Source organism: Lagopus leucura, unplaced genomic scaffold, assembly GCF_019238085.1.
Source record: "Lagopus leucura isolate 7727_CA_CO unplaced genomic scaffold, USGS_WTPT01 Super-Scaffold_73, whole genome shotgun sequence".
Taxonomy (NCBI): Eukaryota; Metazoa; Chordata; class Aves; order Galliformes; family Phasianidae; genus Lagopus; species Lagopus leucura.
In genome coordinates this window covers 69,846,805-69,859,760 of record NW_024962252.1, presented here as the reverse complement: position 1 = coordinate 69,859,760, position 12,956 = coordinate 69,846,805, and the positions used below count along the sequence as shown (strand labels likewise).

The following is a 12,956-nucleotide window of genomic DNA, read 5'->3' as shown; positions in this document are numbered from 1 at the left end:
TCCTGTTACTTCTCAACAGCCCCATCTCTTGCCAGTAACACTGTATTGTTCTGATTTTTCCTTCTCTATATAACCTTCAGTTATGCAGGGTAAGAAAATCTCCTAAACTGGTGTATTATCTTACGGTTTTCACCACTTAAGGTTTCTCTGCACAGAAACAGAAACACCTAAACATGAGTTTGCTTTGGCCCATTAAGTATTTAGCCTAAAACACAGCTTGGAGTTGGAGAGCCATCCCAACTTCCATCAGTCATTTGAGCAAGCTTGTATTGAGTACTGTAAATCTGCATGCATAAACGCAGGCTAGGACATTTCTCTAGGAAACATTTGTAACAACTTTTTGGGCCTTTAGACTGTTGTGAACTGTTATCACCCAGGGCAGAAAGCACCAGTGGCTTAGAACCCTACCTGAGGAAAAAGCTGTTCATGTGATTGTAGGGGGGAAGGGAAAGAAATGAAACGCACAGTAAACCAATATGTACTACTTTGCTCAATGTAATATTGTAAGCACAATAGTTCTGGCATCTGAGTTAGGAGTGGCATGATCTGAACTTTAATCCAACAACTACTTTAGGCCTTGACAGTATTAAAGAACACATAACATGTTTCTTTTGTTAGTAGCTGATCATTATTGCCTCTTACTGTGGCCCAATTTGCAGCTTACAGAATCACAGTGCATTGTTAGTATAACAGCTGTGGAGATGCTGATCAAAGTTTTTTATCTCATACTAGGAGACTTTAATTATAGAGCAGACATGTATTTCTTCAGATCTTGGTATATTTTTTTTTCTGCAACTGAAGAACAAAATTGTGTATCAACAAAGATATTAGATGCTTACAGGCTATTTATTTCTAAAACCCGCTGCTCAATTTTGGGTTGTCTAGGAGCAAGGCTGCTTGATGGACATCTCAAGGACAATACATGTTGTCAAGTCACAGGAGCTCTTCTGTGCCTACATTAAAAATATATAGCCACTAGGTTAAAGTTAGCTATGAAGCTAATACACAGCCCTTCAGATCTAAGTGGCTGGTGTCCAACCTTACTCCTTTAGATGTTGCTGCCAGGAGACTGAGAGGTGTAATTCATCTGGCCTGGATAAAGAGCAAAGCTGTACTCCCAAGCACATCCTTTCAGCTGTGGTACATGCTATTCTTGGCAAAATAACATGTAATTACGATCCTAATTTTAGTTTTTGAACCTGTAGTAGTTTGTCCTACCATTTGTCTCCCTTTTACTCAGTTACCATAAGTTAGCCCATGGGACCTTCAGGTAGCCTTTGGTGTATAAGTAAAAAAATGACATGAGAGTTGAGCCAACTAATTTCTTTTATTATGTTTTAGCAGGAAGAGAATTTGCAGGTACTACGTCTTTTTACAGAAACACAGTCACAAATGATAAGTGATTTTGGCCAACAACTTGAGTCTGCAGTTTATAAGCTGAAAAGCGATGTTGCTCTTATAGTTAAGAAGAAGCGAGAATACACAGCATACAGCAAACCTTGAGGATCCCTTTCTAGGAATACATTGAAGTGCACGTGAGTTTTCAGTTTGTCTTTAAGTTCTGTCTCAAGCATTCTATGTACAGCACAGTCAAGGCAGCTTGTTTGCTTATGATGTCACTCGTTACAAATCTGTTTCAGCCTAAGACTAAAACTTGTAAGATTTCTGAAATACTTCATCTGCAACAGTGCTCTGATCTCAACATGTTGTAACACTGGGGAAAAAAATGCTGCTATGTATTATTAAATGTACATAGACTAGAAAAAAAATATTTTGCTAGATGTATCATTCAACCACAAAGAATCAGATGTAGACTCATGAATGGTAATTTAATAATTACAAACAAATGTGGAAAGTTGTTCCAGCAATTTAAGTAATTTGAGTAAGTAATTTAATTTCTCAGTTACTATACTGACAAGGCCACTACTAGAAATAGTCATACTGTAAATACATCTTTCTTGATGCTGTCTTGCATACTGCACACGTTCTTCTAGAATGACTTGTCAGTTGAAATTGTAATTGGTCTTCAGCTCACTATACTGACAAACTTTGTGCTTTCTGTTTTTTAGTACAGCAAGCTAGTAAGGCTGAAAAGTCAACAAACCTTAAGACAGCAGTACAGATCTTTAGAATAATACAGCAAAAAGACAATTCTATTCCTCAAACCTGAGGAGAAAAACTACTTTTATTTGACTATGGGTAGTAAGGCTTTCAAAGTAGTAACACCACAAACTAATAGTGCCTATCCCAAACAGACATGAGGAGTAACTAGCAGTTTCCTCTGCTAAGGCACTTGATAGCCAGGGCCTGCCTGCTTTAAATAGTTGGGACGAGAAGACTGTGGTTAATTGTGAAGCAGAATGAATTAAGCAGTAACTGAGGCTGCTGTTCTGCAACTTAAGGTGAAAGACATTAAACAAAGTTCTAGTACCTAATAAATCACTGATTTGATATGTTCGTGAATTAAGTCAGTATCCTTTGTGTGTTTTCTCACATCACAATTTTAAACTCAAATTTTCACCTGTTGCTGTTGTTTACAGCAGAATCATGCAACTATTTTATGAGGAGGCTTTTACAGCCCAATGAGCTTTATTGGAATGGGGTGCAGGTAAGATGTTAGGTCACACGGCTGTTTTGATGTCAGACTTCTGGCTGGCTAATAACAGAGAACTCAACACCACGTTTGCTGAGGCGATCAATCAGTTTCGTTTTAGAGAAGGCAGCTCCTGGAGAATACACACCACCTCTGTTAACAACAGTCAAAAGAGAAAAACCATTAGTGGTGGAGTGGCTCAGCAACACCTTTACTTGAAATGTGCTTCCCTATCTAGGAAGGGAAAAGCCATTTTGTCCAGGAGGGAGTACAGGAGGAATCGGGCAAGCTTGTTATATTTAGAGGTTCGTTTACGCATCCACCAAACTCACAGAAATTATTCCTTGACTGAAAATAGAGAGTCTGGATCAATGGTGTGGCAAAAATGTTACTACAACTCCAACTCATCTTTTCAAATTGAAATGCAAAAGAAGAACCATCTCCATTGTCTAGCAAGGATCGTGTTTAATACCACTGCCCTTTGGGTGAGGTGACAAAGCAATCCACAGAGTAATAGAGAATCTGTTCTATCAAAGAGAGGAGCTGTAAGGGAAATCAAGCTGTTCTTCAAAGTACTCACGCTTTAGGCAGATGAGCCGAATCTTCCAGAAGAGCAACAGCTGCTTGAACCATTGCAATTGGTGTAGCAACATAGCCAGGCTCTAATGAAAACCAAAAACCAGCGCGTTGAAACACTGATTCACATTTCTAATCTCGCTCTTATATATGGAATGCTGAAGATAATCTCTCTGCCAATCTAAACTGATATCTCTGTTTAAGAACAAGTTTGTTACCTGGTATTCATTCAGAGTAGCTTTGAGAGTCCTGTAGAACTAATGTGGACAAGTACCAGCTTCAGCTACAGGCCTGTGATCACATGAGAACCTTGAGTGTCACCTCTGGAGTGCTGGAGGGCCCTACATTTTAGCATGAGCCAACCCATTCTGTGCTTAAATTCAGACCTTTTGATGTAACACTATTTGCAGTCAGCTACATATTTTGTTGTTTAAAGTAATAGTGGTTAGCTAACTCCCTTCTAAATGTACATTGTTGCTGTCTCCAAAACTTCATTTCAGGAATGGCCTGAACACTAATATGTACAGCTAAAAATAACACCATACAACATATGGATTTTAGGTTCACTCACAGGGGACTGGAAATAAGTGTGTAGTAACCCAGGTTCTACGAACCACCCTTAAGTCACTCTCCCTTTACTATTCTACTCTGGCAAAAATGAGAATTGGTATGATGACAGGCACAAGAAAAGAGAATGTCAAGCACAAAACACAGTTAGCTTTTTCAAAAAGCAGGTTAAAATGAATGCTGGTATCCAAGATCATACTCTGTAAATACTGTTGACTTAGTGCACGTTGCAAGCGCTTTGCAAGGGCGAAGGGATGGTAGTGGAACCACACACCTTTATCACATGAGGAAATGTGAGCCAAAAGCAGTTAGCTGCTAACATACATACCTGGTCCCTTCACTTGAGTGCAGATCTTTACATTTGGTTTGCCATTCTGCGGATCTTGCCCCTCACTGTAACCCTCACCAAAAAATGTCATGGTGAAGGAGGTTCCATCCATCTGTAGTGAGTAAGGCAAGTGGCAAGTCACCAAAACAGTCATGAACTTGTATCAAGCAAATGGAAGTAGTAAAGCACTATAATCCACCAAGAGCAGTTACTTTGAGTTATTATTTAAAAGGTACCATTGCATTTACATAATTTGGATATTCTGATCACTTCCACTTTATTGGAACAGTTACTGCCCTAAAGTCCATTTATTCTCTCCTTGCTTTCAGGCTTGATTGTGTTGCACTCTATATACTGCGAGCTATTCATGTTAATACATCAGAGCCAGCAATATGATCCACATTTTCCTTACAAGAGCTCCACCTATTTTGATGCCCAATGCCAGACAACATGACTTTCTGAATAGTCAAAGCTATCTGAACAGGTATGCACAGTGTGTATTCAGAAAGGATTTGTTTCTTTGAGACTATGTGGTGGATGCCAGTTTACAACTGTACCATTACCACAAATTTCTTATTAGGTGGGATGGAAAGCAGCCAGTTACCTGTTTCTGGGTTGGTCCTTTCTTTGTGAAGCGTCCAGCAGAGAAAAATTCTGGGTACTGCATAATGAGAAGGCAAAGAAAAACAATTTAAAAAAAAAACAAACCAAATTAGAGAGAGCAAAAAGACTCCCACCACTTGATTCTTTAATTCTTTTGCACTTTGAATGCTTACTTTTGTCAGGAGTTTTCTTCCAAAGCTAAATTTCACAAGAAGAAGAAATAAAATGCCAGCAAACATCAGCTTCATAACAGAGCCAAGACCACCTACAGTCACATAAGCACTGTACTGTACCTACAACAGAAAAACACCAGTGATAGAATTTATATCAGCATTTTTGCATGAATTCCTTTATAAAGATGCACGGTGCAACTTTTTTTATACAACATCTGTTTGAAAAGAATCTTAAACAGCTGTCAGAATTCTAAATAAGGCTTCACTGCATAATTCTTTATGAGAAGACACTGTAACTACAGATTGGAAAGACTATGGTAAAGAAAAGTGGAAAACTTCAAAGAAAGTTGTCTTCTGGTATCCCACAGAATCACAAGGTTGGAAACGACCTGCAAGATCATCCAGTCCAACCACCCTCCCATTCCTATCAGTGCCACAAGCACTAAACCATCTCTCGTAGCTCCTCATCCAGGCGCCTCTTGAACACTGCCAGGGACGGCGACTCCACCACCTCCCTGGGCAGCCATTCCAGTGCCTGACCACCTTTCAGGCCTGATCTCCTTTCAGGCTTTCCTGACATCTTCCTTTCAAACCCGTTATGTTTTCATCTAAGAGAACTCAAGGCCCTGTATTGTAATTCTGAATTAGTAACAACAAAACTTTTTCATTAATAGCTACAAGCCTATTTTTAGAGTGCAGTGTCTCTTCAATGATTCTGCACAGCTGTTGGATAGACTGTCAGTGCTGATTTCCTCTGAAGGAACCATAGAAAACAAGAACTAAACATCTTGCACATCAGAAACCCAAGCATCAAAGAAGTCTCCAGGTGCAAATAAGAAGGATATAACTTCCTAATGACAATATTTACTATGTTATACCAACCTGGCTACAGTTATGATGTTTTTAAAATCTCTGTTGCTACAACAAAAAGCCTCTGCAGTTACAGAATCAAAAACCTTCATCCTTTCCTAAAATCAAGAAACTGCCCTTTTAAACATTTCTCTGACCCAAAGCTTCCATTCCCTACAAATACCCACCCAGAACTCAGACAGCATAGAAACGTTAGAAGAGAGTCTTACAACACAGGGACGTGGAGCTGTTGGAGCAGGTCCAGAGGAGGGCCATGAAGACGGTCAGAGGGGCTGGAGCACCTGCCCTACAAGGACAGGCTGCGAGAGCTAGGGCTCTTCAGCCTGGAGAAGAGATGGCTCTAAGGAGACCTTATAGCGGCCTTCCACTATTTGAAGGGGCCTCCAGGAAAGCTGGGGAGGGATTTTTTAGAAGGGCATGTGGTGACAGGACAAGGGGAAATTGTTTTAAACTGGAAGAGGGTAGATTTACACTAGATATTAGGAAGAAATTCTTTACTGTGAGAACGATGAAACATTGGAACAGGATGCCCAGAGAGACTGTGAGTGCCCACATCCAGAAGGTGGGGCTGGATGGGGCTCTGAGCAACCTGGACTACAGGGAGGTGTCCCTGCCTGTAGCAGGGGAGCTGGAACTAGATGATCTTAAAAGGTGCCTTGCAACTCAAACCATTCTAAGATTCTCTGAACTGTTTCATTAACAGCAAAAAACAGGCTCATCCAGAAGGATGCTGCATAGCATGAGAAAGGGCATCCAGAAGAACCTACACTGCATCAGATCAAGCATTTTGACAGAGAGGTCGTCAACAGAACAAGCCTCCTTCTTCACAGAAGGAAAAAAATCACTATTATATTATCTAGCTACAGAAACTCTGCTACACAGATCTCCATAAAGCACTGCTATTATGTAGAGGGAGGATTTGCTGAAAATTATAATATGCACACACTGCAAAAATAACAGTCACTTACGGGTGTTTCCTGCAACTGTGAATGCAAATAGCGCTGCGACCGTTTCACAACAGAAACATCAGATCCCATGAATGGAATTGAGTATTGTTTGAACTCCTGACTGTAAAACACAAGTCCTCTGCAAATAGAAAGAACATTCACCAAAACTGTTCAGGTCTTCACCAAACGGAAAGAAACAAACCATACAGTGCTACCATTGCTGACTTTCCCTCAAGCACTTCTACAACATGATCTCTTCACTGAAAGCAAATCAAATCAGTGAATCAGATTTATCCCTGGCTCAACTCATAATTCCTTGAACTACAGCCAGGATGGATTTGATAATCAAAATAAATAAGATTCTCACACCTAATTTTCCTGTTCTGCTGATCACTTCTGAAATGAAAGAAAGAAAGTTGCCACATCTCTACAAGTCTTCCAGAATAAGTTAACTTTGAGACCCAGAAAATGCTAACATGTTCTTTTACAATCAAATATGAATTCAGTACCTTCAGTTCTACCAGACAAACATGTATGTGTGTGCAGATTTTAAAAAGTCCTAGATGTACCTTTTAACATTTAATAACATGTTAATAATCTATGTAATAAGTAATGGAACTCTTGTTTCACATCGTAAGCTTCTTATACCTTCTTTTAAGTTTCGCACCAACTACTGGCACAGGGGAATATCCAATCTTCTTTCGAAGTGCCTTCAGGTTGTTTTGATCTGCCAGGCCATAAACAGCTGACTTCCAGGTCCCATCATGTATGCAAGAACCCTGATAAAGGCCAAGGAGCAGTAATTAGTTCAGTAAAGGTTTCAGATATTATTTTAATAATGACCTTGGAATCATTATGTGGTATTAGAAAATTATTACGTGTGTGCATTATGATTACGTGCACTGTGAAAACAACCCAAACACAAAAAGACAGCCAAACACTTCGCCAACACACATGCATCCATTACAGCTTATTTGTGTACGAATCCTTCCCAAGTCTCTGTGCAAATAAATCAACAACAAATACTACCTATTATTTCTTGGAACTGCGTAGTACAAGAAATTTTAGGTAGACAGCAAGCCCACTGAAACAAATGTTACCAAAGGGTGCTTCCTTGGGTACTTTTATTAGCTCCTAAAGAATCAAGTTCTTAGACTCGTAAACAGAGAACTGCCATAGCTCACGCCTTGATGTGCACTAATGCAACAACAGCTATTCATATTAGCTATGCCAATGTTGCCCCAAATACCCCTGAGTTTCCACAAGGGTATCAACCAACTAACCTCAGGTCCAGATTCTACTGACAGGAAACTTTCGACAGCAGTTAAGGTACCTTTGAAAGAGGAGAAAACAGGAAAGGTAATTACTTGGGACATACAGTCAGGTTTGTTCACACACCTAGAGCATACTCTGGTAGCCTTAAATGGTAGGCCAGCAACATCACAAGTTGAAGAGTTACATCGTTATCTCAAAGTAAAATAAACTAGGATTAGGATGCAAAGCTATTTTAGTTAGCAGATATAAAATTTCATACATAAAGTACTTCAGTCACTTCACTTGAGACAATTAATATTGTCGTTGGTCATTAAATGCTAGTTGCTTTATCTAGGTAATAAGTTTGTGTAAATAATAAATGAAAAAGCAAAAGAATATTTTAAAGGCAGAATTATTTTTCCTCCAAGCTTCGAGATAAAGAATGATGTAGGCTGTGAAAACCTAGATGAACTGATGGGAGTGTGGTAAATGTTACTACAAAAACAAAACAAAACAAGTAAATTTAAAAAAAGAAAAAAAAAAATCACACAACATATCCTAAACCAAGGGTTTCTTAGTTGTGATAAACAGCAAAACAAAAACTCCACGTTTTGTTTAGCTCTACTTTGCTCACCTCCTTCTGAGCTTGAAAGAGATAATTTAAATCTAATAGGCAACTGGATAGACAGGTGATAAAACCAGAAAGTCAAAACAGGATGAGCTAAAAGACATCTTTATTCAAAAAGCATCAAATTTATTCACATATCCAATTATAAGACTGTGAGACTCCAGATACTCATTTCCACACCTCTTCTCTTCCCCAATCAGGTCCTTCTACAGATTTAGTTTTATTAAACTGAAAGTTGATGATACATTCCAGCATAAAGCATGTAATAGCAATTGCAATAGTAATGAAAGTAGAACATTTGGACACTCCTACTGGCCCTTCCAACTGAAAGTCTGAGCCAATGAACAAAGTATCCTCATTTGGCTTAGGATCAAGTTTGCATAGAGTTAAATCATCTCACACCTTTTCTCAAACATATTTACTGAGTCCAAGTGCTCTTGACAAAAAGATACTAGCAGTACTACCTACCTAGGTCCATATGACAACTACTCAGTGCTGGCAGTAGAGAGACAAAACTTAGGAAACCTGATTACTCACAGATTTGCAATCCCTTCCCCACGTGCACTGTGCCTTCCTGCCTCATCCTTGCAGCATTCTCACTGCACAAGTGGCAGAGAGCTGAGGATGGTCTATGTGTGGATGCCCACACGCTCGCAGAGCGGCCCAACCCTGATAGCTGAGGCTCCTGTTTTCTCAGTGAGCAACACGACCTTGAATTCTTCCTCTCCCTTATCACTAATTTTCTTGACTCTAGTGGGAATACGATTTACATTTTATTTTTTATCTATCTACCAAATTTGGTTGCAACTGGTTAATTGGTAAAGGTAGGCAAAAGGCAGATTGAAAGACTTCCCCCAGAAGCACTGCTGTTTTACCATAACCTGCATGTCTTTTTCAGCCTGTAGTCCCGCTAAACAAGTCACCTTTCAACTTGTCTCTGGTGTACAGCACTCCCATATCAGCTGGTATGGAGTCAAAGCCACAGCTTCCAATGATATACGCTTTCTTCTCTGCAGCTTGTTCATTGTATTTCAGGTACATTCCTTCCAGAAACTAAAACACAAGCAGAAAAAAAATACGTAGAACCCCAAATTTGGCAATACCCAGTATTAACCACCAGCACTGTACTCTCATATCACAGCACCCTACAGACTTCACTTTACTCACAAGTATCTTTACAACAGATGCATGTTATTCATGTTTTATGGTATGAAAATGTTGCAGCAGTGCAAGAAGAAAATGACTGATCCAAAATTCATGCAGAGAATCTTAAGTAAGATTTAAAGCAGGATTCAAACACTTTGGAATTACTGAGAATAAGGTCCTGAGAAAACTCTTATCTAACAGCAATTAAACAAATAATACACATAAACATATCCTAAAAAAATCAATGCGCCTTAGAACTGCAGATTGGGAGGCAAAATTTGCCCGCATATGCAGACACAGAAACATGGAACACAACAAACAAATGCTTTACTAGGTCCCTAACGCAGAGTAGCATTTTTCCAAGCTCACATACCTGGGGCTCTCCACTGATGTCAATGCAGCTTGCACCATTTTCCACACAAGCTTTCACTACAGGCTCTCCGAAAAATCTATACTAAAGGAGGGAAAAAAACACCACAGGTAACAAAATAAAGCTCACACAACTCACCCAACTTGTTTTGTCTAAAGTATGTGTACCTACAACAGAAGTAAGCCTCAGGTGTTGATTTTGCTAAGTGAGGCAAATGTAATAACCTTGTCTAGGTAGGGGGGAAGGGGACAGGAAGAGCAGAACAAACTGCATCACTGATAACAGTTATTCCTCCTGAGTTAAGATCACCAGAGCCAACTGCACCTTGCAGTTAGCTAAAAAAAACAAGCACCTTGCAACGCTACCTCAGCTTTCGCAGAGCTGGTCAATACCCAGCCAGCAGGCTTCATACTTCGATCTGCTCAGGCCCAGTTGGTGACATTGTCACTCCAAAGTTTAAAGCGGCCAAGAACTTACACCACAACTCTACGTGCTTCTTCCCTTTCCAAAGCCAGGCAGTCTGGTCTGCTGCTTGATGACCCTGCAGATAGCAGGGGGGTTGAAACCAGATGATCACCTTGGTCCTTTTCAACCCAGGCCATTCTGTGGTTCTGTGATCCCTCAGCATTACTTCCAACCCGAACACCACTTACAACGCCTAGCATAAACCAGAACTTCTCTCTGGCTTACAAGTGATTTCTTACGGTGCCTTTCAACGATGAAAAGAATAAAACCTAACTCTTCAGCGAGATCTTTCCACGCATTACAACACCCGAAAGGTTGGCGGGTCACCGTCGCACGGCAGATCCCAGCACTCACCGGGCCCACGCAGTTGAGCACTACCCGGGTCTGCTTCGCCATAGCGGCCAGCGACGCCGGGTCGCCCACATCGCACAGCAGCACGCCGACCTCCGGACCCAGCGCCGCTTTCCCTGCGTACGAAGACCGCCGTCACATCCCCCGCTCGCTGGCCCGGCCGCCGGCCGCCGTCCCCCGCCCCGCCCCGCTTCCCCCCGCGCCACACGGCCGCAGTCCGTACCGAGCCGCTCGGCCGCCCGCTCCAGCACCTCCTGCAGCTTGTTCCGGTTGCGCCCGGCCACGGCCCAGCGCAGGGGGCCGCGCAGCTCTCCGCCGCTCGCCGTCCGCGCCACCTCCTCCACCACGAACTGCCCGGTAAAGCCGCTGGCCCCGAACACCACCAGCTCGTAAAGCCGCTCGGGCGCTTCCTCGCTGCCGGCCGCCATGGCGAGGCTATGAGGCGAGACGGGACGCAGCGACGCGCTGCACTGCCGCTCAGCGCCTGGCAGCGGCCGGCACCACGCGGCCCCGCCCCACGCCCAGCTCGAGGGGCGGCCGTTGGCGCCCGACGGTGTGCTTAGCGGCCCAGCGCCGTTGCCAATAGCCGACATGCGCGTTTCAGGTCGGCCCTGCTGATGAACTGAGAGCTGGTGCTGATCAGAAAGGAAAGCGTAATTTCCTACAGGTAAAATGCATTCGGTTTCGTCACAAATGACAACAAGTAGTTGCCCGGTGAGGCTGCGGATGCTCCCTCCCTGCCGTACCTAAGTCAGTCCTGAGAGAGGCCTGTGAGCCTGAGCCCCACAGTGACGGAAGCCTCACACCACTCCCCAGGCCGTGTCCTCCAGCCCTGGTGGCTGTATCACTGGGAACACAAACCTGCATCTCCACATCCTCTAAGTTCAGCCCCTGCTATGGATGGTGCTGTGTGAAGCCAGGAGTTGGACTCAATGATCTTCATGGGTCCCTTCCAACTCAGTATATCCAATGATTCCTCTTCCCAGAAGACAGACATTGAGAAAAGATTTCATTCCTGAGCAGTATATAGGAAGAAAATGCTGCTAAGCTGGAAACCTCCATGCTTTTCAGCTTTCCCTAGGTTAAAAGCACTTATTCTTTTCATCTTTCCTCACAGCTTGCTTCACACATCTACTTTTCTTCTTGTTTTCCCAACTCTCTGCAGCTGGTTTGCCTTTTTCTTGAAACTTGGTGTCCGTTGCTAAGCCCCACGTTAACTTTCCCAGGTCTAAATTGATTAAAAAGGCGATGTGATGTGCCAGAACTGATCACCATCTCTGCGTGCCCAAACATTTGCCTTTTCTCTGTGAGCGTCCCACTGCTGGTGCACATTCAGCTCATTGCCAGTTTTACCTCCAAGGCTCTTTCTGCTTTATCTTTGTCTTTTCCCACGTTGGATTGGTGGTGAAGGTTGACGTCCTTCCTGAATACATTTTGAACATTCCATCTCCCGAGGCATGGGAGATCCTCACTCCAAGCACTGGCTCCACTCCTCGACTTGTGCTGATGCTGTAGTTCGTAGGCCTACGCTATCAGCTGTGTCAATGAAACAACTCAGTCTAACAAAAAACAAAGGAGAAGGGAAAGGGAGGACAAAGATGGGTTTTGTGTTTTTTATTAATGCAGATCATTTTGGTGATCTGATTTACAGAGCAGCATGCAAAACCAGTTTCTTGTTTGAGGTCACTGAACATCTCACTGGGCGAGCTGGTTTCTCGCTATCATTTTGTCCTTCCTACACATTGGGATAACTTCCAACTGTGCTCTTAATACAGCCTTAATTTTTCTCTCCTTCCAATTCTCAAAATAAAGACTATTTTCTTTGAAGACAATGTCTTCAGTTTTCCACTCTTCCCCTTTGCAAAAGCTTTGACAATAAGTTGCAACAGTAAGAGACAGAGATTTTTCCCTATCTTGAAGTAAACAGGGCTGGCTAGGACCCTCAGTGAACCTGCTTCAGCCTTTTGCTCCAGAAACTTGCCTCTCTTTCTCTCTTGCCTTCTCTCTTTTGTCCTTTCCGTCATCCCTCTTTTACATCTCATACCCTCTCACCACCAAAAAAAAAAAAAAAAAAAAAAAAAAAAA

At 42.2% G+C, this 12,956-nt stretch overlaps 1 protein-coding gene and 1 long non-coding RNA gene across 3 annotated transcripts in view; one reads left to right on the top strand and one right to left on the bottom strand.

The window, feature by feature from the left end:
* Positions 1-1,308: 1,308 nt before the first annotated feature.
* Positions 1,309-11,361, bottom strand: SCCPDH (saccharopine dehydrogenase (putative)). Its single transcript, XM_042876500.1, has 12 exons — positions 11,095-11,361; positions 10,875-10,987; positions 10,059-10,139; positions 9,463-9,592; positions 7,941-7,990; positions 7,306-7,436; positions 6,679-6,796; positions 4,841-4,960; positions 4,669-4,725; positions 4,065-4,176; positions 3,174-3,255; positions 1,309-2,746 (listed from the first exon to the last, which is right to left on the bottom strand). The coding sequence occupies exons 1-12, from the start codon at positions 11,297-11,299 to the stop codon at positions 2,641-2,643; spliced, it is 1,305 nt and encodes a 434-aa protein (XP_042732434.1). The 5' UTR covers positions 11,300-11,361; the 3' UTR covers positions 1,309-2,640.
* An 88-nt stretch (positions 11,362-11,449) lies between these two features.
* The window catches only part of LOC122184120, a 32,531-nt gene continuing 31,024 nt past the window's right edge, over positions 11,450-12,956 (top strand). For both annotated transcript variants that reach the window (XR_006180488.1, XR_006180486.1), the window contains exon 1: positions 11,450-11,538. This is a non-coding gene — a long non-coding RNA (uncharacterized LOC122184120). The remainder of the gene's footprint in view (positions 11,539-12,956) is intronic.

Coding starts and splice junctions, on each gene's coding strand:
- SCCPDH (XM_042876500.1), bottom strand. CDS start 11,299: ATGGCGGCCGGCAGCGAGGAAGCGCCCGAGCGGCTTTACGAGCTGGTG. Junction 9,593..10,058: donor ACATCAGTGGAGAGCCCCAG/GTATGTGAGCTT, acceptor CTTGTGTTTTAG/TTTCTGGAAGGAATGTACCT. Junction 2,747..3,173: donor TCGGCTCATCTGCCTAAAGC/GTGAGTACTTTG, acceptor TGTTGTTAACAG/AGGTGGTGTGTATTCTCCAG.